General features: G+C 37.7%; 1 protein-coding gene across 1 annotated transcript; it reads left to right on the plus strand.

The window, feature by feature from the left end:
• Positions 1–25,743, plus strand: LOC133175042 (sushi, von Willebrand factor type A, EGF and pentraxin domain-containing protein 1-like). Its single transcript, XM_061310140.1, has 35 exons — positions 1–528; positions 1,636–1,891; positions 2,017–2,193; positions 2,503–2,664; positions 2,826–3,005; positions 3,247–3,426; positions 4,138–4,338; positions 4,593–4,841; positions 4,949–5,185; positions 5,309–5,500; positions 5,588–5,712; positions 5,855–5,930; positions 6,022–6,159; positions 6,793–7,020; positions 7,252–7,413; positions 7,515–7,676; positions 7,797–7,958; positions 11,462–11,614; positions 11,767–11,880; positions 13,455–13,568; positions 13,667–13,868; positions 13,982–14,139; positions 14,228–14,426; positions 15,187–15,359; positions 15,499–15,735; positions 16,624–16,791; positions 17,652–17,825; positions 17,914–22,665; positions 22,779–22,967; positions 23,155–23,331; positions 24,214–24,396; positions 24,729–24,824; positions 24,985–25,080; positions 25,227–25,320; positions 25,540–25,743. Exons 1-35 carry the CDS (start codon positions 16–18, stop codon positions 25,628–25,630), a joined length of 10,770 nt encoding a protein of 3,589 aa, XP_061166124.1. The 5' UTR covers positions 1–15; the 3' UTR covers positions 25,631–25,743.
• The last annotated feature ends 1,102 nt before the right edge of the window (positions 25,744–26,845 follow it).

Genomic DNA, 26,845 nt, shown 5'->3' on the forward strand with positions numbered 1-26,845 from the left:
GCTCTGTGTTTGGCAATGTATGTTTCCTCATGGACCTGGAACATATTCTATTTGTGTGTAGTCTTTCCCTGTTTTTATAATGTGTCCATTTCTCTGAACGACGATGACAGCGATGATATAAGCAATGAATCAGTTTATATTCGGACAGAAGAAGAAATCGCTTCCAAGAGTAAGGTGGACTCTCTAGGTCCAGTCTTAAAGCGTCATATCCAGGCTCTACGCCAAGTCAGCAACAAAAAAGTGGACATTGTATTTCTAGTGGACAGCTCCGCCAGTGTGGGACCACGGGACTTTAATTATGAAATTAAATTCGTCCGGAAGCTGCTGGCAGACTTCACGGTCGATACTAACCATACAAGAGTTTGTGTGATCACGTTTTCCTCCAAAAAGCGCGTGCTTCGGCAGATTGATTATGTAGGTCAGCCTTTAGTAGATAAGAACAAGTGCACTCTGTTAGAGGAGGATGTTCCTAGCATCCGATACGTGGGGGGAGGGACCTACACCCTGGGTGCATTCCTAGAAGCCAAGGTAAACATACCTGTAGCTGTAGCCATTAGCTAGCCATTAGTCCGATAATATTATGGTACCATAATTTTTATCATGCTTTAAGGTATTCGATATATAATAATCAATATTTGCTATTTTCATTATAGTCATTATAATCAATAATTGCTATTTTCAGTATATCATGACTTTAAATAATCAAATAATTAATTTGCTTGTAAAAGTAGGTAAAAAGATAAAATGAACAATAAACATGAATTAAATCAAAGGTATACAGAGTCCTTTAATTCAAAAAATTAATTTCTGCAAAATTTGCAAGGTGACCTATGCAAAACAGTAAAGAAAGTTTTAAAGATCTCAAGAGCATTTTTTTTTTTCAAATATTCATTTCTTTTTTTTTTTTTTAAAAATCTATGAAAAATATACTAAAACTTTGCCCATAGGCTTCTATTTTAAATTAATAAGAATACATCTATTTTGAGTTAATATTGAAAGAAAATTCTAGGTAAACTTACTTTGATCTATGGAATATTTACACATTTCCCTTTATTTGACCTTTTGTTAAGAATTTTTTCTTTATGCATTGGATTCCTTAAAAACTAAATTGAGTGATCAGTTAGATTCCTTAATAATAAACAAAAGATGTCTACATATAAAAAAAATACACAAAATGTTAAAACTAACTTATTTATTACAAACAAAATCCAATCCTAAAATTTATGCTAGCTATGAATGAAATGAAAATTTTCTCTGTGGCACATCTTTTAACAAAAAATATGTTTTAGTGTACAGATTACATTTTTTCTTGGAATTCCAAATGCGTAAATTACATTATTTACCCAAAAGATTACATCTAACTTTCTCATGAAAGTAAGAATAAACAGAAGTTGACTACGTGCAAAATAGCTTCCTAAGCGCATGTGCCTTGAATTGAATTACGTTAATTTTTTTCTGAAAATTTAAATTAAAAAAATGATTGAAATGTTGTAGTTACACATTACGTTGATATAATCTTAAATGGAAGACAGTGAGAGATGCGTGTCGTGTGAATTATTGGGATTGACTGAATTTTTTTTTAATAGCTATTTCATTATGTCGATATATTTATTAATTTATACTTCACATCTGTAGAAGGTACTAAGTACGTCGAGGTCAAACTCAGAAAAAGCCATTTTCTTGGTGACAGACGGATTTTCTAATGGAGGCGACCCTAGACCGGAAGCCAAATATCTTCGCGACAAAGGTGTCAAAATATTCACATTTGGCATCCGGAATGGAAACGTCCGGGAACTGGTCGACATGGCATCTGAGCCCAAAAATGAGACTTCTTATATTCTGGACAGCTTTGAGGAGTTTGAAGCTTTAGCACGACGTGCCCTGCATGAAGGCAAGTGGAATTAAGAATCCACATAACTGCTTTCAAACAATTACTTAGTGCATGTATTAACTGATTTGTTATATCAAATAACTGTGCTATGAATAAATATCTATTGTAAAATTTACCTCTAACAGATTTAGGTGCTGGATCCTATGTAGCGCAGCCCATAGACAAATGTCACCATCTTTGTATCGATAGATCGCCATGCTGTGACCAGAGAGCAACATGTCGCTGCGGTACACATACGGGTAACTTTGAGTGCGTCTGCCGGGAAGGCTTCTATGGAACAGGACTCTACGGAGAATGTTATCGTATGCTTTACGTTACTTTACCTGTTTACGTTTATAATCACAAATATAGTATTCCAAATGTATGCTTGTTTACATGAGTCTAAGATCATGATGATCATATAACGTCGTATAATTAAGTCACAGCAAAGTGACCCTTAACTGGAAATATTTATATCAGTTTGGAAAATTTAACTGATTTTATCTTCTAAACATGTGTTTCAAAGGATAATTTATTACAGAGAAATGTAGGTTATATGGAGCTCGATTATCAAATATGGTTTAATAATTCAACAAAAGTAATGGGTTAAAATCCTATTTTAAACACTGCAGCCTGTCCTTCTGGTACTTACAAAGACGAACGTAAACTGGGCGACGAATCCACGTGTAAGAAATGCCCGGATGAGAACCAGTCAACACAGACCGGGGCTACTCATGTAAGTCAATGCTCCTGTAAGAAGGGCTTCCGGACCTTTAATGGGACAGGGTGCTCAGGTGAGTGTGGCATTACCATTAAACAGTTTATATGATTTATGATGGGAATTTATTGTTTAAGGATTCCAGACTTCAAGTTAAAAAAATTACTACCGCAGAAAGAGTGAGAAATAGGAATTTTTGAAATATTAAAAAAAAAAAGTGTTCTCAACTTTATACAGTCCTGCGCTGTCCTGAGTTAAAGAGACCTAAGAACGGCTACTTCGTCAATGATTACTGCGACAGTGTATTTAATGCGGCTTGTGGCATCAAGTGTAAACCTGGGTACGAGCTCCGGGGAAACAGTCTCAGGATTTGTCAGGAAGACGGCCACTGGTCTGGGGAGACCGCAGAGTGCGTCAGTAAGACAGACAAATTTTAGAATGCGCATACATGCAAATTCACACTTCTCATTCCATATTCTTTTACATGTATAAGGTTCAATTTCAAGAAAATGTTTGAGTATGACTTTAATATTCTCCAAGCACATGAATCTATTGGTTCAGAATAATTATTTTCCATACACATGAATCAGTACGAAAAAAATGATTTAAAATACTAAATGACTACAATATTAAGTTACATACTGTATCTGTATTCCAGTGAAAACGTGCCCTCCTCTACCCAAACCAAAACATGGGAATATGATATGTGACCACGATGATTTCTCGTTCTCCACGGTGTGTCGGTTTACATGCGATACAGGATATAAACTGGTGGGCTCCAGGAAGCGAGAGTGTCTAGCCATAGCGTACTGGACAGGGATCCCTACGCGCTGTAAAGGTACGGGGTCGGTGTAGTTTTGATTATTGACCTCACTGATTCCTTTGTTAACATCATGCAAATGTAACCATTTACGCGCACATGACGTGACGGACTAATTTGATTCTTTGCACTGCCAGCTTCATGTAAAATTATTTGCTATGTACAAAGAAGATTCTTTTGAATTCTATTAAATTGTACACTGATTTTCCCGTTTTACCGATCATGATAAGGAGCACACGGCGGGTGTGACCGGTCGGCAGGGGATGCTTACTCCTCCATGGCACCTGATCCAACATCTGTTTTTAGAGGTCCTAAATTGTTTGCTCTGCTCCTGATTTGTATTTTTTTTCTATGGACTTTTGAGCTTGATTACTGTTCGTTATCTCCATATTTGATTTTAATACATTTACATGTATATTTGAGATGCAAATATTTAATAATACACTTACATGGTATATAAACGTACGTTTTTTCTCTCTTTTTATTCACTTGCAAAGCGGAAGTACTCCTTCTCTTTACAATTAGTTTGTTCAATGGAATTTCGAGTAAATTAATTCGTACTTTATTTTTTAATGTCTGTCAAAAAGGATACCAGCGTATTTTCATCTTAAATCATTTGTACATACACTAATAAAAGTAGGTAGTCTGTATTACAATCAACTTTATAAGAACGGCACAATTAAGTTCAAATTCCCTCATTATTGATAGGAAAAGTTTTTCTTATTAAAGAGATCACATGTCAGCCCCTGCCTCAGGTACGGGAAGGAGTGGTGAAGCCTCTGGACTGCACTGCGAATGAAGTGTCATTCGGAACCATATGTCAGGTGGAGTGTGCTCCCGGATACTCTCTGGAGGGACCGGAGAGAAAGCAATGTACACCGGAAGGAATGTGGGCCCCTGAATCCTTTGGCGAGATGAGTCGCTGTGAAGGTATTATGATACTATGGTAGTTCAGTAACCATTGTACATTCACAATTATAGACGGAAATTATTGAATCTGTTCTCTGTATGTTTTTTTTCATTGTCACTGTGTTTGAGACAGAAACTACACGTTAGTCTCTATATATTAAAAACACTCAGTTGTAACTTTTAAACGACTTCACTATAGAGTTTATTAATTGGCTCTAACCGTGAAATAACTGCCTCATGAACTCAACTCACTTTAATTCCTAATTATTCTTCAGACAAGTCCCCGCCCAATTTGTTTTGTCCTGCTGATATCCAGCAAATAGCACCAGATGACGACAATACTGTAGAAATCATGTGGCAGCCCCCGCTAGCGCTGGATAATTCCGGATTGATCCCGATCCTAACAGTGGTTCCCGCCGTGGAACCACCTAAACGTTTCCCTATTGGTGTGACGTACGTGAAGTATATTGCGGAAGATCTGAGTGGGAATAGAGAAAAGTGCAGGTTCTCGGTCGTTATCAGGGGTACAGGACTTTATTATTTTCAAATTAATTCTGATTTATCGGTTCTTCTTAATTTAGGCAAAGAAAAAAAAGGCAAGAAAATTTTAAATGTCTTTTTTTTTCTGCAGATGTAACACCGCCAAGGGTTGATAGCTGTTTTTCACCAAATCCATTTGTGTCATCCACGTTTTATGCGGAGGTAATCTGGGATGAACCTCAGTTTAGCGATAACTCTGGAGAGACCCCGAGAGTGGAAAGGACACATGCACCTGGATTGTTTCCTCGGGGTCTTACCATAGTCACATACCGAGCATTTGATGAAAGTGGCAATAATAACACGTGTGAACTAGAAATACAAGTTATACGTAAGACACGCTTAATTAACCAAACCTGAAAAAGTAAATGAGGCAAATTACCTGTCATTGCAATATAATGAAATTATTCCAACAATCACATCCTCTTAACTTACTAGTATTTTGAAATTTCAGCACACCCCTGTCAATATCCCCCTGAGCCAGTTAACGGAGAGCGACACTGCTATGAGACCACGGAGGGGGTGTATTGTAATGTCACATGTAATGAGGGGTTCGCTTTTGCTATCAATCCTGCTGACGTTTACTTCTGTGCTTATGACAATATATGGACTCCCATAGAGAAAATGCCCATCCCAGACTGCTCAGGTGAAAAGTACAAATTTTCTGTTTCGAATCCGTTGTGATATAAAAATACGTAGATATATCTTATACAAGAGGATTGTTTTATTGCAGTACAAACGGTGACTAACAGTATAGAGCTACCCGCTTCTGTAACCTATATTTCTAACGTCCCATGCCGAGATCATCTGGTTCTGAATCAGATGCAAAATAACTTCTTCATCACACTCTCTGGCTTCGTAAGTAATCAGAAAATGGTGTGATATTTCATGTTTCCCTACCTATCGAATTCAAAATATACTTGATAATAAATGACTTATTCCTTCATTGTGTATCACCCTTTTTAATGTTAATAATGTTTTATTTTATTATTGTCCTCAGATAAATGGTTTGTGTGATGAGAACATGATCTGCGAGGTGGATGACGTAGATGCGACATGTGAAGAAGAAGTGGAAGGTCAAGGCTGTTTATAATTTTATACTCTTCAGTACAAGATGTTGTTGGGTTAGACAGGCATAATTCACATTAATTTGGATTTTCATTTTAGATTTTAACAGAATTAAGATCATCCTTGATAGAAAGCGTCGAGATATTGTCCGAATTATCTCCAAAGAATCCGGAAAAGATGCTAAGATATCTGATAGAGAGGTGGAGAGCTCTATCACGTTTGATTTCCTGGTCAGAGGTAAGGTTAAATGTCAGATATAAGATTAAATGTCAGATATTAGATTAAATGTCAGATATAAGGTTAAATGTCAGATATAAGGTTAAATGTCAGAGGTAAGGTTAAATGTCAAAGTTAAGGTCAAATATCAGATATAAAGTTACATGTCAGAAATAAGGTTAAATGTCAGATGTAAGGTTAAATGTCAGAGGTAAGGTTAAATGGCAGAGTTAAGGTTAAATGTCAGAGGTAAGGTTAAATGTCAGATGTGAGTTAAACGGCAGAGGTAAGGTTTAATAACAGGCATAAGGTTAAATGTCAGACATAAGGTTAAATGTCAGAGGTAAGGTTAAATGTTTTATATCAGAGATTAAGTTAAATGTCAGATGTAAGTTAAAAGTCAAAGGTAAGGTTAAATGTCAGATATAAGGTTTAATAACAATAAGGTTAAATGTCAGATGTGAGTTAAATGGCAGAGATAAGTTTAAATATGTACTTCTAAAATCATTGCATACTGACTTACTTAAGTTACGCAAATATCAATACACCTATGTGTCGAAATTAAGATTTTTTCTTGAACTTGATTTCCTTGGTAGCAATTTCTATATGTTTTTTTTTTCTAAAATCATCCAAAATAGTATGTGTTATGTGTAGGCCAATACCGAAGTCCGGTGAACCCCGGGAAAACCGTTAAAGAAAGCCAGAAGGTGGTGACGGAACGACTTAAGGGGGTTCTGACTACGGTGAAGACTGAAGGTAGTGGGGGGATGCTGGACTTGACAGTGGGAGGCACTAAGGCTAAGTTCGCTAATCTGACGGTCAGTAGAACAGGTCCGCAGTACAAATGTAAGGAGGGCGGCGTGCTAGTCAACACTTCATGTGGTAAGTTATGCATGTACACTGTCTTGTCTTTAAAAATTTGACTTGATAGAAAAATACAGAATTTTAATTATGTTTTAGGTTTAATGCAATTGCTTATTTTATGACAAATGATATTCATCATAGAATACCAACAGTTTTATAAACGTTATGGATATTTTTTTCTTTGATATGAAATACTGTACATGAATTTGAACAGCAATTCATCATTATGCTAAATCTATTATGTCATAGTGAAATGCCCCGTGGGGACGTTCTTTAATGTGGTTTTGGAGTCTTGTTCCGGGTGCCCTGTAGGGACGTACCAGCCGCTAGAGGGCAGTGTGTCGTGTCTGGTGTGTCCTGTCAACACAACCACCGACCACAACAACTCTAAATCTCAGGAAGAATGCAAAGGTACACAATAGCTAAAACACTAATGAAGAATTATGAAAACATAGGTATGTTACTGTCCTAGAACATTAATTAAAACCCTTGGTTCGTTCAACTTTAATTAGCTCAGTGTTTACCCGGAACCTACTCCAAAGACGGTCTGGAGCGATGCGCCACCTGTGAGATAGGGTTTTATCAGACTGATTACGGACAGACCTCGTGTAGAAAATGTCCACCGGGGACCACAACAAAACGCCGTGGAGCAAGGATCATAGAGAAATGTGAAGGTACAAAGCCTTTCATATCAGATGATCACCATAGGCACAAAATACCAAATTAAAATAAGCTGATTAAACAGATGTCTGAATTAAGTTACTGACTTTGGACCTAACTGATGTTATTTTTAGAACCCTGTGAGCCTGGATTTGTGTCCTCTTCTGGTCTTAAGCCATGTTTCCCGTGCCCTAAGGGAACCTACCAGTCAGATACGGGTCAGACTGCTTGTTTTGAGTGTCCAGGGAAAACGCTGACGCAATCCATAGCTTCCACTGAAGTTACTGACTGCAGTGGTATGTTACATCTTTTAAAATAATAATAGTTCACGCTTTTACTGAGAGGGGGTGCAGGGGGACTACCCCCTCCTTTTTTTCTGAACGATAAAGGATACTGTGTTAAAATTTGACAAGAATAAAAACAAGAGGCCCAAGGGCCTTAATGGTCACCCGAGTATAATACAACAATTTAGAGGATCCATAGAGTATAAAATGAACTGAAAGGTGAAGCTTTGTTGCCCAAAAGCAAGAAAAATAGGGTGATCAGGATCAACAAAATAATTAGTCTAGTTTTCATTAACAGTTCATAAATTAGGTTCTAATCTGTTCCCCATTTATCACTATCACCATACAGTATATTAACAAACTATCAGTGATTCTGTACTATTTTAATTCCTTGATGAAATCTCTTACATTGGACTCTTTTGGTCTTTGATGAACATTGAATTAGACAAGTTATTTTTGTCTCATTTTTTATTTATCTATTACTTACAAGTCTACCTAATCATTTAAACTATATAAAAGTACTTTATGTATTATACAATAAAAAATCTTGCATAATTCTCCTATTCTATTAACCTTTCAAGTACATTATTTACAGTGATTAATTATCAAAAGTAAATGGCAAAGGGGAATAACTCCTCTCAGTTGAATACAAATGAATAGAGCCCTGGCCAGGACCAGAACACTTGACCAAATGGTCCAGATGTTCAAAAATCTTTATTAAAACTTTTACTCTTTTTGCCTCTGATATGACCAGGTGCAGAGAAGATTTTCCAAAAAAATAATGCATTTTTACTACAGATTCACTATATTATCAATAGAGCCCCCCTCCCCCTAGCACCAGAATCCCTGACCTTGGGGCCATGACTTTCACAATTTTGGTAGAGTAACCCTTACTTATCATAACTATGTATTCAATTTGTTTCAATAATACCCAGGAGTAGAGAAGAAGATTTTCAAAGAAATAATGCACTTTCAATATATGATCTATATAGCCCCGCCCTAGCACCAGAACACCTGACCCTGGGGCCATGAATTTCACAATTTTGGTAGAGTCACCCTTGGTTATCATAACTATGTATTCAATTTGTTTCAATAATACCCAGGAGTAGAGAAGAAGATTTTTCAAAGAAATAATGCACTTTCACTATATAATCTATATAGCCCCGTCCTAACACCAGAACGCCCGACCCTGGGGCCATGAATTTCACAATTTTGGTAGAGTCTCCCTTGCTTATCATAACTATGTATTCAATTTGTTTCAATTATACCCAGGAGTAGAGAAGAAGATTTTTCATATATATCATGCACTTTCACTATATGATCTAGGAAAAAGTATCCTTGTGCACCATTACTATGCACTTAGTTTGTTTAAATAATACCCAGGAGCAGAGAAGAAGATTTTCAAAGAATTAATGCATTTTCACTATATAATCAATAGAGCCCCGCCCTACCATCAGAACCCCTGACCCAGGGACCATGAAATTCTCAATTTTGGAAAAGGCATCAATGCTTATTATAAACATGCACTTAGTTTGTTTATATAATATCCAGGAGCAGAGAAGAAGATTTTCAAAGAATTAATGCATTTTCACTGTATAATCAATAGAGCCCTGCCCTACCACCAGAACCCCTGACCCAGGGGCCATGAATTTCACAATTTTGGAAAAGGCATCATTGCTTGTCATAACCATGCACTTAGTTTGTTTAAATAATACCCTGGAGAAGAGAAGAAGATTTTCAAAGAAATAATGCACTTTCACTATATGATCTATATAGCCCCACCCTAGCACCAGAACCCCTGACCCTGGGGCCATGAATTTCACAATTTAGGTAGAAGGCCCAATGCTTATTACAATCATGTAAACAGTTTGACTGCTTGATGTCCAGGAGTAAAGAAGAAGATTTTTAAAGATTGCATCAATTTTGGTGGTTTTAGCCCCACCCCTTGGGACCCAGGGGGGCAGGGACCATGAAATTCACAATTTTTGTTCCCCTTTACCCAAAGATGCTATATGCCAAAATTGGTTGAAATTGGTTGAGCGGTTCTAGAGAAGAAGTTGAAAATGTTCAAAAGTTAATGCACAACGGACGACGACAGACAAAAACGGATAGCAATAGGTCACCTGAGGACGACAGACAAAAACGGATAGCAATAGGTCACCTGAGTGACTCAGGTGACCTAAAAAGTCTTTCTACAAGTAATTTAATGAAAAATTAGGTACACGGCTACAGGCATAATAAGTGTTAAAGCACTGTTCAAGAAAAATAAGAAGTTTAAGGAATACAAAAAAAGTATAAAACCCTTATTTGCAGTTGCTTAGTAAGACTGTATTTCTTTACTACTAAAACATTGATGTGACCACATGCCGTTGTTCTTGCAGTCTAAAAGTTTACCTGTAGCAGTCCGATAATAATAACTGCCATTCCAATATTAGCGTACATGTACTCTAGCGATAACAAAATCAGACGGTTATTAAAAGCAAATTAAATTGTTAAGTGAAATTAAAAATTTAATATTTCAAATTGTAAAAGTGTCCGATTTAGATACAGTCACACTGTTGGATGATACTATCACCGTGGAATTTGGAAATGGGTGTTTTTATTTGAATTTTCAATTGGCTGATATAATAAAAATCTAGGTCTTTGAAAGTTCAGTCGTGGAGAACAAACCAAGTTATTTGAAAAGATTTGTCAATTCCTTTTGTTTACTAATTAGATGGTTTCAGGTTAGTAAATTATCGATGCATGATTTCCTATCCTGTAAAAATCTTATTGTTCCATGTAAGGCTGGTAAACACGGTAAGATCTGCATTATAATACAGGAATTATAATACATAATCTTACCTGTGTACACACTGATACAGTGTATCAAGAGATTTTTCGAATCTTATAAAATGTATTAAGAATAGATCATTGAATGTTCTATTTCGTAATACAAGTCTTAGCTGATCTTTTATTTTCAACCAACCAGATAACACATACATTAGGGTCATGTATTAGTATCCAAATTTGCATTACATTACTGTTGTTAAAAATGTGCAGATGATATTAAATTTATCCTTAAAAGTCTGCATACAGATTTCAGAATCGCAAATTATTTCATAATAAATCATAAATTCCATCTTTTTGTTTCAGCAACTCAGATCAGTACAAAAATGATAACTTTTCGCTGCTGTTATGGTATAGAGAACTGTAAACGATAAAGAGTGTGGTTAGGCCCTCCTGACATTGTTTGGAGGGGAAAAAAACACGTTAAAATATCTACGTCTACTTTCAATCTTACAAGATATATTTTAGAGTGTGTACAGGAGAATGCCATAATAAAAAAGTATTATAATACTTCTAGTATACATGTAATATAAATCCTGTGTACCGGTCTTAAATGGCAAAGCTTTAAGTATGATATATGCCTCATGTGCCCTAATGGGCCTAAACGGTCTAATTATTTTGCATATAGAATTGTGAGGCATATGTACAGGACATATACAAAATTATTCTTTTTTCTGTATGTTCAGGTTCACAGAATCCCAGCAGTAATCGTCTCCAGGCAGATGAGCCGGCGGACGTTGTTGTGTTCAATGCTTGTTTTGAGAACCCTTGTCATAATGGATCCACATGTCGAGCTCGACCTTTTGGGTATACATGTGACTGTGCCCCAGGGTACAAAGGTAGATTAAAAACACAACAAAGATTACCTCTACTGTATCGAATCCTGATTGAAAATTTGTTTTGAAATCATAAGAAAGAAAAAAAATGGAGCAGATTTAAAACAAAACATCTTGATGGTATTCGAATGATAACACTTTGATTCTATTTAAAGGAATAAATTGTGACGTCAGAATTAATCACTGCGAAGGAGCCCCCTGCCTGAATGGTGGAACCTGTAACAATCACCTTACTAACTATAGCTGCGACTGTTCCACGGGGTTCAGGGGTAGGTGAATCTTACTAACTATAACTGTGACTGTTCCACGGGGTTCAGGGGTAGGTGTATTACTAACTATCATAGCTGCGACTGTTCCACGGGGTTCAGGGGTAGGTGTATTACTAACTATCATAGCTGCGAATGTTCCACGAGGTTCAGGGGTAGTTGAATCTTACTAACTAAAACTGTGACTGTTCCACGAGGTTCAGGGGTAGGTGTATTACTAACTATAACTTTGACTGTTCCACGGGGTTCAGGGGTAGGTGTATTACTAACTATAGCTGTGACTGTTTCACGGGATTCAGGGGTAGGTGTATTACTAACTATAGCTATGACTGTTCCACGGGGTTCAGGGGTAGATGTATTACTAACTATAGCTGTGACTGTTCCACGGGGTTCAGGGGTAGGTGAATATTACTAACTATAGCTGTGACTGTTCCACGGGGTTCAGGGCTAGGTGAATATTACTTACTATAACTTTGACTGTTCCACGGGGTTCAGGGGTAGGTGTATTTCTAACTATAACTTTGACTGTTCCACGGGGTTCAGGGGTAGGTGAATATTACTTACTATAACTTTGACTGTTCCACGGGGTTCAGGGGTAGGTGTATTTCTAACTATAACTTTGACTATTCCACGGGGTTCAGGGGTAGGTGTATTACTAACTATAACTTTGACTGTTCCACGGGGTTCAGGGGTAGGTGTATTTCTAACTATAACTTTGACTGTTCCACGGGGTTCAGGGCTAGGTGAATATTACTTACTATAACTTTGACTGTTCCACGGGGTTCAGGGGTAGGTGTATTTCTAACTATAACTTTGACTGTTCCACGGGGTTCAGGGGTAGGTGAATATTACTTACTATAACTTTGACTGTTCCACGGGGTTCAGGGGTAGGTGAATATTACTTACTATAACTTTGACTGTTCCACGGGGTTCAGGGGTAGGTGAATATTACTTACTATAACTTTGACTGTTCCACGGGGTTCAGGGGTAGGTGTATTTCTAACTATAACTTTGACTGTTCCACGGGGTTCAGGGGTAGGTGAATATTACTTACTATAACTTTGACTGTTCCACGGGGTTCAGGGGTAGGTGTATTACTAACTATAGCTGCAACTGTTCCCCGGGGTTCAGGGGTTCGAAGTTGTTTAAGGACCCTCTATACACTGATGAAAAATGTTTTTTTGGACTTAGATAAATTAATATCACATAAAGGAGAATATTTTGAAATTAACTAACCCATTTTTAATATAGGGAGCGTGCCTTTTTTATTCAGTAAAAATCTTCAAAGACATTGAAGTAATAGAAAAGAAAAATTGCCTTCGCTTACTCAAATGGATAAAATACATGCAAATAAAGTTTTCAAATACTCTATCTTGGTCTCATATAATGTTTAAAATACTTGGATTTATTTTAAATTATGTGATACAGTTCAGATTACAATTTATTCTACTTATATGTCAAATGGTGGGTCAGTCTAATTACACAAAAGTACCCTGAAAATAGGGTGCAGTGTAGAGAGGGTTCTTAAACATTGTATTTGAGACAGGTCCTGATGATATGATTTGTCATCTTTGCAGGAGATAAATGCGAGGTGAATGTTGATGATTGTGCTTCGATGCCATGTGAGAACAATGGGACATGTCAAGATCTGGCCAATGGCTTTACTTGTAGCTGCCCTGCGTTTTTCAAAGGTATGAACAATAGAACTTATTAATAATCTTATATAGGGATTTTTCAGACTATTTTGGACGATTGTGTTTACATTTAGAATAAAATTCATATTTCGTAGGACCCACGTGCAATGTTACAGTGGACTTCTGTACGCCTTCACCCTGCCTCAATAATGGCATTTGTCACCCTAGTTTGGGGGGATACACATGTTCGTGTCCTAGTGGGTTTCGGGGAACGAATTGTGAAATCAACCATGACGAGTGTGATAGTGGACCGTGTCAGAATGGCGGATCATGTGAGGACGGAATAGCAACTTACCGGTAAAATGATCACACTCAAGCGGAAATCAACACCTTAGCATTTCCATTGTAAACCCTCATCAGAAATAAGATTTATAAATCAGATTATTGACAGATATTACCTCTATTTTTAGGTGTCAATGTTTAGTGGGTTTTACTGGAGACCAGTGCGAAGTAAACATAGACGACTGTGATCCGGACCCGTGTGTGAATGCCACCAGGTGCGAGGACGGGGTGAACCGTTTTACATGTCACTGTTTAAAGGGATTCATAGGGGACCGCTGTGAAAGAGGTAATGATGGTGAATGGCTAAATATTAACAGAAAAACTGGAAAAAAAGTATAAATAAACTAATGGGGAATTTTGGTCTTCTTTATTAGAACTGGAAGTGGAGTATTTGCTGGATTTTCCTTTTGCTGGCACGTTTAATTATACTGCAGCTACGATTGAACGCGACCTGACATCAGTTTCAGTCTCTTTTTGGATGAAAACAAGTGACACCACTAACCAGGGGACTCCATTTTCTTACGCCTCAGACTCCAACATGGACAATGCTCTCACCATGACCAGCTACGACGGGTAAAAAAAAAACCAGTAACCCGTAAATTAAATGAAATTAGAGTTTAGACAATTTAAACAAACCCACTTAAAGTGACGCCGTAACGTACAAACGGGAAATTTGACAAAAATAGAATTTTGGCACGACCCATGCAAATTTTGTTCATCTCCTGAATGTATTAGGTTTCAGAAAATTAAGATTTTGTACATAAAATCTACTTTTATGAAAAAAAATTGTTTGGCCCAAGTCGAAAATATTGCTTTAATTACTTCTTCCTCCTTATTGTACGTGTCCGCAGAAAAGTTGAAAAATTAAGTTACCTTGGTCTCAAGTACCAAACCAAGAATTTTTATACAATCTTCAAAAAAGATTATTAGAACTTATTTGTCATCTTTGCGTGCTCCAATTCAGTGTTGTGTATAATTTTAATAATAAAATAAAGAAAGCTAAATATAAACGTTGCATTACCTTGACATTTACGATAACAACGAACCAGCAAATACATCGTGTGTTTTTCTGGCACTTATATTTTGCTGTCTTTTCTTGCTTAACAGTACAGCTAAGTTTGTCATATCTCGGCTATATACTCTATTTATTTTCTGACTGTTTCGGTTTATAATACAGACATCTTTAAAAAAAACACATGATTTTGACTCATTATGTAAAATTCTAACCTCATGACTTGGGGAATCGTTTACATTATCATATTAGTTTCAAAGAGACTAATATTAAAGTTGTTCGTGAAGATCTATTGAAGATGGTGACATTTTCGTTTTGTAGCTTTGTTCTATATGTAAATAACCAGCAAAAGACGACAGATGTCATAGCAAATGATGGCAAGTGGCATCATCTAGTGTTCACGTGGTCTTCTAGTCATGGGGCGTGGAAAATCTACATTGACGGAGTGGTTTGGGACTCTGGGTTTAGCTTTGCAGCGGGTCATACTATTAAAGGTATCACTTACAAAGCTTTCATAAGTTTGCTTGGAAACAGATTTGGACAGTACATCAGATGGATGCAAAAAAGAAATGACATTAATGTCAACCAAAGTTTTTTTCGTCTAGTTAAGTCGTTCATGTGTTTTTCGTGCAGGTGGTGGTAAGTTTGTGATAGGACAGGAGCAGGATAAGGACGGGTCGTACAACAGCGCAGAGTCCTTTATAGGGCAGATCACCCACCTTAATGTCTGGGACAGGGAACTGACCTTCGACGAGATCAACTCCATGAGAACGTCATGTCGGAAGTTTATTGGGAATGTGATCGCGTGGCCCGACATACAGACGGGATTACATGGTTCTTTAAAACCGGAACCTTCAAATTTCTGTCGAGGTAACGGTTGATAGAGGGCGCTGTTTGTATATTATAGCTAATGCTTTGCTTTGCTATTCCAGTAAAACATTTGACCTGTATTTAATTTTACATGAAGCATTATTAGAAGATGTAATATTTATTTAACACATATTGACCAAATATAGACCTTATATATTGCTTAATATGTAAATGATGAGTGTAATTTATTGATGTCAGCATGTTCAGTGATTAAAATGCGTAAACGAAGCTGTCTTAAATTATGTATTTTACATATATAATATACTAGTATTCATTATTTATACTTTAATATTTATTGAACTAAATCATTTTTATGGCATTCACATTTATCGATGTTAAAGTGATTCATTTCTAATGTGTGGAAGTAATGCGTGTCTGTGATACCCGATGAACATCATGTTTAAATATTAAGTAATGTCAAGCTATGCATAAAAACTTTGTAGAAGTAAATTTACCTAATAACGAAGCATTATTTCTAGAAATAAACTATTACTTTCAATTTTTTTTGGTATGGTATCTGTATATCGTATACATTAACAAATATGTGCATTTTTCTATGAAATAAAAAATGAGAACATTTTGTTTTGACTTGTACGTGTACATACTCCAGATAATGAATGGCTTGATTGAGAGATACTCGTGACAAACTTTTATATAAGAGCGTAAAATCTGCTATCATACAGGCTGCTACAGAAATATATTGTAATGCTTTTGGCTTTAACAGAAATCATATTATACAAGAACCAAAATCCGGATAAACGGTAAGATATTTTTGAATTTATTTCTGAAGTACTTGAAATATTATTGAAATTATTGAATGCATAATATTTAATTAAATTGGGAAGTCACGCTATTTTGCCTGACATATGACCCTTTGTTATCCCCCAGGCTGTCCGGTCCCGGTTAGACCTATCTACGGACATGCTGCATTCTCCTCTACAGAACCTGGGGCCACGGTCAAGTACTCGTGCTTACCAGGGTTTAATTTCTTGGATCGGGACACCAGACAGTGTCTAGTGACGGGGGAGTGGAGTGGGAGGGATCTCCAATGTCAACGTAAGTCGAGGGGGCTGTTAAAAGGACGTCACTACATCAATAAGTATCCTACAGCAATTTAGAAAGTTTTAATCTATAGCGTAGGCATTTGTAAACAACATTTACTCGTCTTTGCACGAGCAATTTTTCCAATGGTACTCGTGCAATTTTTCCAATGGTAAACTTCAGTTAACTTAAATAATCGGTGAATATTTTATGCATCTTTTTTTTAATCAAACCTTTATGTTTTTGGTAATTTTATGCTCGGAAATTAAATTTCTATCAGAAATCACTTTCTGTCTATTTACAAAGAGGATGTTGAAGTTTCCTATAATGATCACGAGTTTCTGCAACACTCTCTTAGAAATAAAACTTGTGAGCTTGTAGCGCTTGAATATCTTATTACTTATCTACTACCTATTATACTGCTAATATTTTGTTTACATTTTAGTATCATTATGAGAGTGTCTAAAAATCTGTCCTTGAGTGAAATATTTTTTACATGTATGCTGATTTACGGTATTTTGTACACGATCGCGATTTTGTTTTTCATTTGTTTTTCCTTAAATACTGCATCCGTCATATCAACTATGATATCAATAAAAAATACTTTATAAATAAGTATATTTCGGATGTCCGACAAATGATGAAAATAAAGTGAATAATACATGTATGTTGTGTTTATGAAATGCGAACATTTTTGACAAAACGCGAAAAAACAAATCTAAATAATACCATTTAAATCAGTATATGACATTGTGTATCTGGAAATGTAAGATAAAACACACCTTCCTGGAAAAAAAATAATAAGGGACAAACTTTATAATTCAGAGAAAGTTATTTCTTACTTACCTGAATTTTAGAATGTATTTTAATGATAGGTGTATACTGTGGGTTTCCACAACGAATACGAAACGGCTTCATTGACGGGAGAGACTATTATTACGAAAGCACTGTCAGATATAGGTGTGACAACAACTACAGACTCAAGGGGTCCGAAAGGCTGTACTGTAACGAGAACGGCACGTGGGAGGGGGAAACGCCCACCTGTGAAGGTATGTGTAAATAGAGGCCGCCATCAGGGAATCTGTCAACTAGAATAGTTACCTCTAACACTCTCAGAAATGTTTTATCTTATTTCAGAGATAACGTGCCAATTACCTTTGTTGTCTGGAAATACCATACCGTCCATCAATAAACAGCATTACAGGACCGGAGAAACGGTAAACTTCAGTTGTAAAGAGGGATACAAGCTTTTAACAGACCACGATTTTGTCTCGTGCCAGAAGGATGGCACATGGGATCGGAGCGTTCCTACGTGTGACCCCCAGACTTGCAAAACTATTCCACCGATTAACAATGGGGAAGTTTCATCCATAAAAGATGAATACTCTGTCGGTCATATTCTGACCTTTACATGTGACTACGGGTACCGATTGTCCGATACAAATCCAACAGGACGGATCAGCTGCTTACCGAATGGTCAGTGGGAAAGCAATGTTCCGCAGTGTGAAATAGTCACGTGTCCAAACCCGCCATCTGTGCTGAATGCAATGGCTGACTTAGACGGTTTGACTTTCCTAAGTTCTGTTACCTATACCTGTAAAACGGGTTATGAACTTGTGGGAGAGACGGATATACTTGAGTGTGTAGAGGACGGGACCTGGGATCCACTACCTCCAGAATGTGTTCCGGTAGAATGTGGAGATCCCGGTTTGATTGCTAATGGAGATGTTCTCGCACCCATGTATACGTTTGGTAGTTTAGCATCCTATAGATGTAACCCAGGTTATTTTCTAAGTGGAAACAATACACGAAAATGTGAGTCTGATAAGGAGTGGAGTGGTGAAGCACCGACCTGCTCTCCTGTCTCTTGTGGTCAGACGGATAATATTGAAAACGGAATTTATGAGCAAAATGGAAATACATTTGGAAGTATTGCCACGTATGGATGTTTACCAGGTTACGATTTACATGGAATTGCAGAACGTACCTGTGAAGCAAATGGCCTCTGGTCTGGTTCGCCACCCGGATGTACCAAGAAGGAATGTGGTGCCCCTCCAATCATGAACCACGGTCAGCAGAGATCAAGTGGTGTGTACTATCAAGACACTGTAACTTATTCATGTGAATTAGGATACAGGTTGAACGGTGTCGATACACTACACTGTGGAACCAGAGGACGATGGGAGCCGTCCCCACCACTATGTGAGGAAATCACGTGTCCGACACCGGAAACTATACAGTATGGTAATTACACTCTTACTGGAAAAGTATTTGGTTCAATAGTAGATTATTTCTGTTTACAAGGGTATAAACTTGCGACTGAATCAGCCAGGGTGTGTCAACCAGACGGGACATGGTCAAGTAGTCTACCATCTTGTGTTGCTGATGAATGTCCTCCGCCATTGCCGGTTGAAAACGGAAAATTTGATTTCAAGGATAGGCAGCTTGGTTCTGTAGTGCTGTATTCGTGCAATCCAGGATATAAACTAGTTGGAAGTGATGTTCGCCGATGTGTAAATTCATTAACATGGAGTGGTAACGAACCAGTCTGTGCGCCAAAGTCTTGCATGGAACCGGAAGATATTACGAATGGAAGGAGAAATGCGTCTGGTTTGTTGTACAACGCCATTGTAACCTATGAGTGTGATGCTGGATATCTCCTAAGGGGTCCTTCAAAACGTACATGTCAGTCCTCAGGTGCCTGGTCAGGAACAGCTCCAACATGTGAAATCGTTGTTTGCGACACTCCCTCTAAAGTGACCTCTAATGGCAGAAGTTTTGGAAACTCGTCAACATACAATTCGGTCGTTACATACGAATGTGACCCAGGGTACAATTTGAACGGGGCTAAGAGTAGACGTTGTCTCGCTAATGGACAATGGGATTTTGAGATACCTATATGTGAAGTGGTTCAATGCCCTCGTCCTCATCTTTCAAATGGAATTTTCTCAAATTTCAAGACAGAATATTTATCTAACGTAACCTTTCAGTGTCGCTCTGGTTATGTATTGTTCGGTGCTTCAAAAAGAACGTGTTTAGAAAGTGGTTTATGGAGTGGACAAAGCCCTATTTGTGTGAAAAGGAAAGAACCACCAGTTGTAGAATATGCTACAGTGTTAAGTAATGGCAACTCTGTTATATATTCGTGTCTTTATGGTTATAAAATGGTTGGGAACACAAATCTTCAGTTTGATTCAGACGGGCGGTGGCATGGAGATAAACCTGAATGTGTGCCGATAGAATGTAATGCAACTAGCCTAAACATAGATAATTTTGCGCATGGAATTGTCGAATTTGAAAATATTACACTGGGAAGTACAGCTGAGTATCGATGCGAAAGAGGGTATGAACTCCTCGGAGATGCAACTCGCACCTGTTTATTCAATGGCTTTTGGAGTGGATCTAATCCCATTTGTAATATTGTTTTTTGCCCAGGTAATTTTGAAATACAGCATGGTAGTATTTCTGGAACAGCTTATCATTTCAACGCATCTTTACGTTTTGCTTGCATGCCTGGTTATCAATTAGTTGGAGACGAGGTAATAACTTGTCTAGAAAACTCTTCATGGAGTGGATCTAATCCGAGATGTGAGAGAATAACTTGCCCAGCGCCAAGAGGATCGGGTGACCCCTCTGTCTCCTTCAACACTCTGACTGTAGGTAGTACCGTTGAATACCGATGTTCTCAAACACACAAGCTAATCGGAGAATCTTCTAGAACCTGTCTACCCACAGGACAATGGTCAGGACAAGCGCCATCTTGTCAAATAATTCAGTGCAAAACTCCATCTTTCGTAAATGGCCGAGTTAACGTCAATTCAAACACTTTAGGTGGGTTCATGACGTACGCTTGTGATGAAGGCTATCGCTTGGAGGGCATTTCATGGAGATTCTGTACCAGTAATGAAACATGGAGTGGAACGGAACCATCATGTATAGCCATTAAATGTTCACCTCCAAGGTCCATTGATAACGGGATGATTCTGGATAACGGCAGGACAGAGTTCTTTTACGGTGATATGGTGCGGTATAAATGTACGGAAGGCTACGTAATGCAGGGAGGAGACACGGATCACATCTGTCAAGGTTCCGGATCCTGGTCTGGTAGCCTACCTACGTGTGTTTCTGTGGCGTGTGGGTCAGTCCCATACATACCTCACTCGCGGACAACACTGCTGAATGGGACTATGATCTATAACTCTGTTGTTAAGTACACTTGTGCTCAGGGATATAAAAGTCAGAGTGGCGCTATTGACATCAGTAAATGTCAACCAAACGGAGCTTGGTCGGTGGTTACCATTTCTTGTTCTATAGTTCATTGTCCAGCGTTCCCATCGATTGCCCACGGAACTGTAGTTGGAAAGGATGTAGCCTATGGTAGTCGAATTTCAGTTGTTTGCGATAACGGATTTTCACTCGTTGGCGATAGCCAGATAAGATGCCTTTCTAATGGAAGTTGGAGCATCACACAAACTCCTCGCTGCCAGCAAATCCTCTGTCCGACACCGGAGTCCACTTTGAACGGAAATGTGTATTTTACCGATATAACAGTCGGTGTGACTATAAACTACACGTGTAACACTGGATTTAAACTGATTGGTGACAATCAAAGAAGATGCTCCCAGACAGGTGAATGGACGGGAAGCGTTCCAGTATGTCAAGAGCAAGTCTGCGGGGAACCTCCAGTTTTCCCAAATGCTGTCATTTCCGTTAATCGAACAGAGTACCCAGTGTCAGAATCAGCTCAATACTCATGCCTACCTGGATACACAATGTCTGTACAGAGCACAACTCGGTGCAACAGTGTCGGAATTTGGGAAGGGTCGGGTCCATCATGCACAAAAATCAAATGTGAACAGCCGAGGGCATTTGAAAATGGTAGAGTTCAATATAATGACGTATCTTTTGGCAGTAAAGTTACCTTCACCTGTAACGAAGGTTATATTCTTTCTGGGGCTAGTAGTATGAGTTGTCTTGAAACTGGTATATGGAGTAGTTCCACTCCTATTTGCCAACCCGTAAGTTGTCCATCTCCTGCGTACGTGGAAAACAGCATTGTTGTAGGCGACGTTTATACCTATGGAAATATGGTGACATACATTTGTAATGAAGGATATGAGCAAAGTGGAGCAAGGGATTTGATTTGCCAGGCAGATGGGACTTGGTCCAGCACTCCTTCACATTGTCAAAAAGTTCAGTGCAGACCACCCCCAGCAATAGCACACGCAAGAGTGAAGAGAATAGACTTTTTCTTTAAGGATAAGGTCACATATGAATGTGAGGAAGGATACAACTTGATTGGTAATGCAACCCTTCAGTGTGGTTTTAATTCTAGTTGGTTAGGAGTGAAACCTCGTTGTGAAATTATATCTTGTGGAGATCCACCTGAAGTTACGCATGCAACTTCTCACATGACTAGACGAACATACAATGCCATGACGACATATATGTGTGATTCAGGGTATACAAGGAACGGAGATCCGATTGCCACGTGTACTGCAAATGCAACATGGGCTTTGAGCGCAGATTTAAGTTGTGTTCCGGTAGACTGTGGGTTTCCTCCAAATATTTCTAACGCAGTTTCAGATTTCGCATCAACAACCTATCTTTCTTATGTCGTGTACCGATGTAGTCATGGGTACACTTTGCATGGAAACAGCCGTGTTCAGTGTAGAGAGATTGGAGTTTGGGATACGGCACTCCCGGTGTGTTTGATAGCCAATTGTCCTCCGCCAGTTATCTCTGGTAATGTTATCATCATTAAAGGAAGTTTCAGTGTTGGAGATACTGTGGAATTTGGCTGCAGTGATGGTCACATCATTTCTGGAAACTCTCAGAGTACCTGTACTTCCAGCGGAATGTGGAGCTCTAGTGTCCCTGTCTGCAAAAGTAAGTAAAAAACTTAGTCTGTTTTTTATCAAAAGAAAACTTCTGGTATTGCAAATTGTAAGAAAAAAAATTGATTTTTTTCAAACTATATATAAAGATAACATGGTTTACAGGAGTGCGATGTCCTATGCTGAGCCTGTCAGGATCTGGTCTGTTACCAAGTGTCAACAAGGACGACTTTGTTTTCGGTGATCACGTGTCTTTTACGTGTACACAGGGTTATGTTATTGTTGGTGGCACAAGACTTGAGTGTCAGTCTGATGGCACCTGGAGCGGATCTCTACCTACCTGTACACCACAAGGTACCTATCCTTGTACTGTCTGTAACTTTCAAAATTTAAAGCCGTATGCAGAACACCAACTTTAAAGCATAAATATAAAATTCAATACTTTCATGATTTTTAAAAATTTTTTAATGTATAATGTTTATAAGAATAAACAAAATAATCACTGGTCTTCTAAAACGACACTGATAACTTCTGTGTACAGCTGCAGCAGCTTGCCCCATCGAGACAAGAATCCCTAATACACAAGATTTCAGCCAACTATTTCCGGTTGGTCATACAAGAATGGCGATCTGTAAACCTGGTTATGAGGAGGCAGGGAGTTTAGAGGTCACGTGTCAGGCAACTCGAAAGTGGTCGTCACCCAGCGGCTATTGTAGAAGTAAGTGACCCGGTCCTATATTCAAGGTTATATTTGTTTAGGGTAAATACTATCTATGCTTTTTCCTTCAATATTAGCATTATCGTTTGGTACACACAGGAAGAGATCAGATGATTAATATTACTATAGTCTGTCCCGCTGTCCTTGTCAGACATGTTTCATGCCAATTGTTACACCTTTGTTCTTACACTGAATTCAACTACGGAATAGTCCGCCTACCTGATCAATACATAGGGCTCTCGGCGCGTGTTACCGGTCGACAGGGGATGCTTACTTCTCCTACATTTGGAATTTCCAGTGGTCCATGTTTTAAGCCCTGTTTACAGATTTGTATTGTTTATAGATGTTTTGAGATCGATCACTGTTTGTTTTCTTCGCCTTTTGCACAAAAGTCTCCCTCTTCAAAAAATTGAATTTCTTCGAAAGAAAATGTAATTAAACATTATTATTTTATTATATAGTCTACTAGTATTTATAGTCCCTATATAATCTATGCAAACGGTTCATAACATTTCATATTCACTGGATTTGAGGCCGCGGTCAATATTGATAATTTTTTTGTTTAATATCAAACCATATTCACAACCAAAAGAGTCCATATCTGTATAATATTTTATCATTACCAGCATCATATTAGTCACTAGATACAAACAATTTAAAAACAAACAAAAATGACATTGTTTATGCAGTCTTTGGAGATTTACAATGCCAATTTCGGCTGTTGCCGTACAAGGGAATAGCTTTTATTACCAGTTTTATATGTGTGCATTTTAATGTTTTTATCATTTGTTTTATTTATAAATCGAGTCATTCAGACAGGAACTGTATTTATTACATATACATAAAAAATTATGCTTACTTAATGACTCAATTTCTAATCAGAGCTGTTTTGCGGGAAGCCCCCTGTCACTGACATGGTGAATATCATCAGAGTCCGAGGGAGATCTTATTTCTACAAAGATCAGGTCCGGTATCAATGTAGACCAGGCATTCCACCAATGAAAATTCCTCCTGTCATCACGTGCACTGATACTGGCCAATGGGATGGCACAATAGCATGCTATAGTATGTAAAACATCACTGTATGTTTATAAAATAATATAAGGTATGTGTTCATCACAATCAATTTCACCTGTGCTATTATTATTAAATTTTGATTTATAACCTCTGCGGAACAATTTTAATTAATTTTAAACAACCAACACATATTAAATAGATTGTTGAATTAATGTATGTTCATATATCATGAACAAACTTAAAATATTTCTGAAGCAGCATCTTGCCATGCAAGAATGTGCAGATGATCAGTCAAACAGTAATTAAAACAGATGAACATAATGTATATTTGTTCCTTTTCATTCTTTGACGGTATATATTTACATATCTCTTTCTCGCAGTGCCGTGTAAAGGCGGATGTAGGAACGGAGGGACATGTCTCGGATACCTTGGCTGCAAATGTCCCGTAGGATATGGCGGGAAAAGATGTGAAAGGGGTATTCTCTCACTCCCTTTCTGTCTCTAATTTGTAACAAAAAACGTGTTACAAACACTTATCGTGATTAATGATATGAAATGTAATAAAGTATATTGATACTTGACATTTTCACTCAGTGAAGAGAAAAGGGGGCATATATTTCTCTATTTATTTGTTAGCTATGTGTATTCTGCCATGTCTTCACCGAGGTCGTTGTGTGGCACCGTATCAGTGCGCATGTCCTCGTGGCTACACAGGTTCCCGCTGTCAGTCGGGTGAGTACAAATGTAAAAAAAACAATAAATACTATTTTATAAAATCTGTACCTGACTTTTATCTCTTTCTCTGTATTACGTTATATACTTCGCAATCAATGGCATTCATGTTGAAAAATAAATATTTTTTCACTATTTCCTATCAGCCATATGTGACCCGCCCTGTGAGAACAGAGGAATCTGTGAACAACCAAACGTCTGCCGATGTCAGCATGGTTTCCAAGGGCCACGTTGTGAAAGGTTAATAAATTCAATATATTACATAGAAATTTTGTATTTTTAGACTGTGGACAAGGAAGGGGAGAAAGTATTTCAAATAATCCAGGATAGTGTCTATAATATTTATTGTGTTTAAATTTTTACAATAATACAAGAACAAAGGACGTTTGCATTCCTTAGTAACTCAGCATTGCTTCTCAATTTTGGGATATGCTTTTAAAAAAATTCTTTACCATACAGCTCGGATCTCCGGACATTTGAACGGGCAGCTCGAGCTCGTAAGTCGACAACCACCAGTACAACAGCAGCCCCTGGGTGGTCCTGGCGGTAGAGCGTTATCTAGCGGTCACCTCTCAGTGCTGTGAATGACATTGCATTTTACCAACATTCATTATAGCTACATGATGATTGCATTTTCTAAAGAAATAAATCTACAACATTTTAGTATTTGTGATCTTGTGTAAATAGATTCTGTTCTATAAAATGAGATGTTTTTAGTAACTGGTAATTATATCTTTTAAATTTGATAATTAAGATAAACTTTATGAAGAAAGTCGTGAAAAGAAAACTGAAATACATTCGTTGAACGTTGTTCTAAAACACTAAAATATATATGTTATCATAGTAAAATAAAGAAAAATGACAGAACTGCCTTTACGCCTGCTAGTGCACATCAGTTTCCTAAAATTTATATTTTACGATTTCGAAAGATGGAAGAAAGGTTGCCTGACAATCCCTCATTATTCTTCAACTTAATTTCTAATACCATTTAATCATGCACTTTAGTACTATCATTATACCCGCACTTTCTAAAGAAAGTTCGGGTATATTGTTGTTACTCATGTATGCCCGTCCGTCCGTCCGTCCGTCTGTCAAACTCTTCTTTCTCAAACTCCTCTTACATTTTACACCGTAGCCTAATCGTCTTTTGGGAGATGGTTAGTGGTGTCCTGTAGATGTGCAGTAAGGTTTCGGAATTTTCATTTTCACCCTAGGGGTCAAATGGGGGTCGAAAAATGACGTTTTTATGCAAAAAGCCACTGGTTCCCTGAACTCCTCTTACATTTTACACAGTAGCCTAATCATCTTTTGGGAGATGGTTGGTGGTGTCAAGTAGATGTGCAGTAAGGTTTCGGAATTTTCATTTTCACCGTAGGGGTCAAATTGGGGTTGAAAAATGACGTTTTTTATGCGAAAAGCCCCTGGTTCCCAGAACTCCTCTTCATTTTACATAGAAGCCTAATCATCTTTTGGGAGGTGGTTGGTGGTGTCCTGTAGATGTGCATTAAGGTTTTGGAATTTTTATTTTCACCCTGGGGATCAAATAGGGTTCAATTTCTTTTTTAAAAAATATTTAACATGTTTAAACATCCTAGTTCCCAGAACATCCCTTATATTTTATGCATTAGCCTTAAATCATGATCATTTGGAAGATGATTGGTTTTGTCCTGTGGATGTGTAAAATGGTTTCAAAATTTGCATTTCCAAGTGGATGGCAAATAGGGGCAGGAAAAAATGGCTCCTCCCTAACCCATGGGTCATGATT

The sequence above is a fragment of the Saccostrea echinata genome, unplaced genomic scaffold (assembly GCF_033153115.1).
Source record: "Saccostrea echinata isolate AGI-Se365-2 ecotype Australia unplaced genomic scaffold, CSIRO_AGI_Sech_v1 ptg000060l, whole genome shotgun sequence".
NCBI lineage: Eukaryota > Metazoa > Mollusca > Bivalvia > Ostreida > Ostreidae > Saccostrea > Saccostrea echinata.

What these genes read in the sequence shown, in the direction of transcription:
- LOC133175042 (XM_061310140.1), top strand. Translation starts at nt 16, where the DNA reads ATGTATGTTTCCTCATGGACCTGGAACATATTCTATTTGTGTGTAGTC. An exon ending in TAATGGGACAGGGTGCTCAG is followed by an intron (nt 2,665 to 2,825) that starts GTGAGTGTGGCA and finishes AACTTTATACAG; the next exon opens with TCCTGCGCTGTCCTGAGTTA. An exon ending in GCTAGTCAACACTTCATGTG is followed by an intron (nt 7,021 to 7,251) that starts GTAAGTTATGCA and finishes ATTATGTCATAG; the next exon opens with TGAAATGCCCCGTGGGGACG.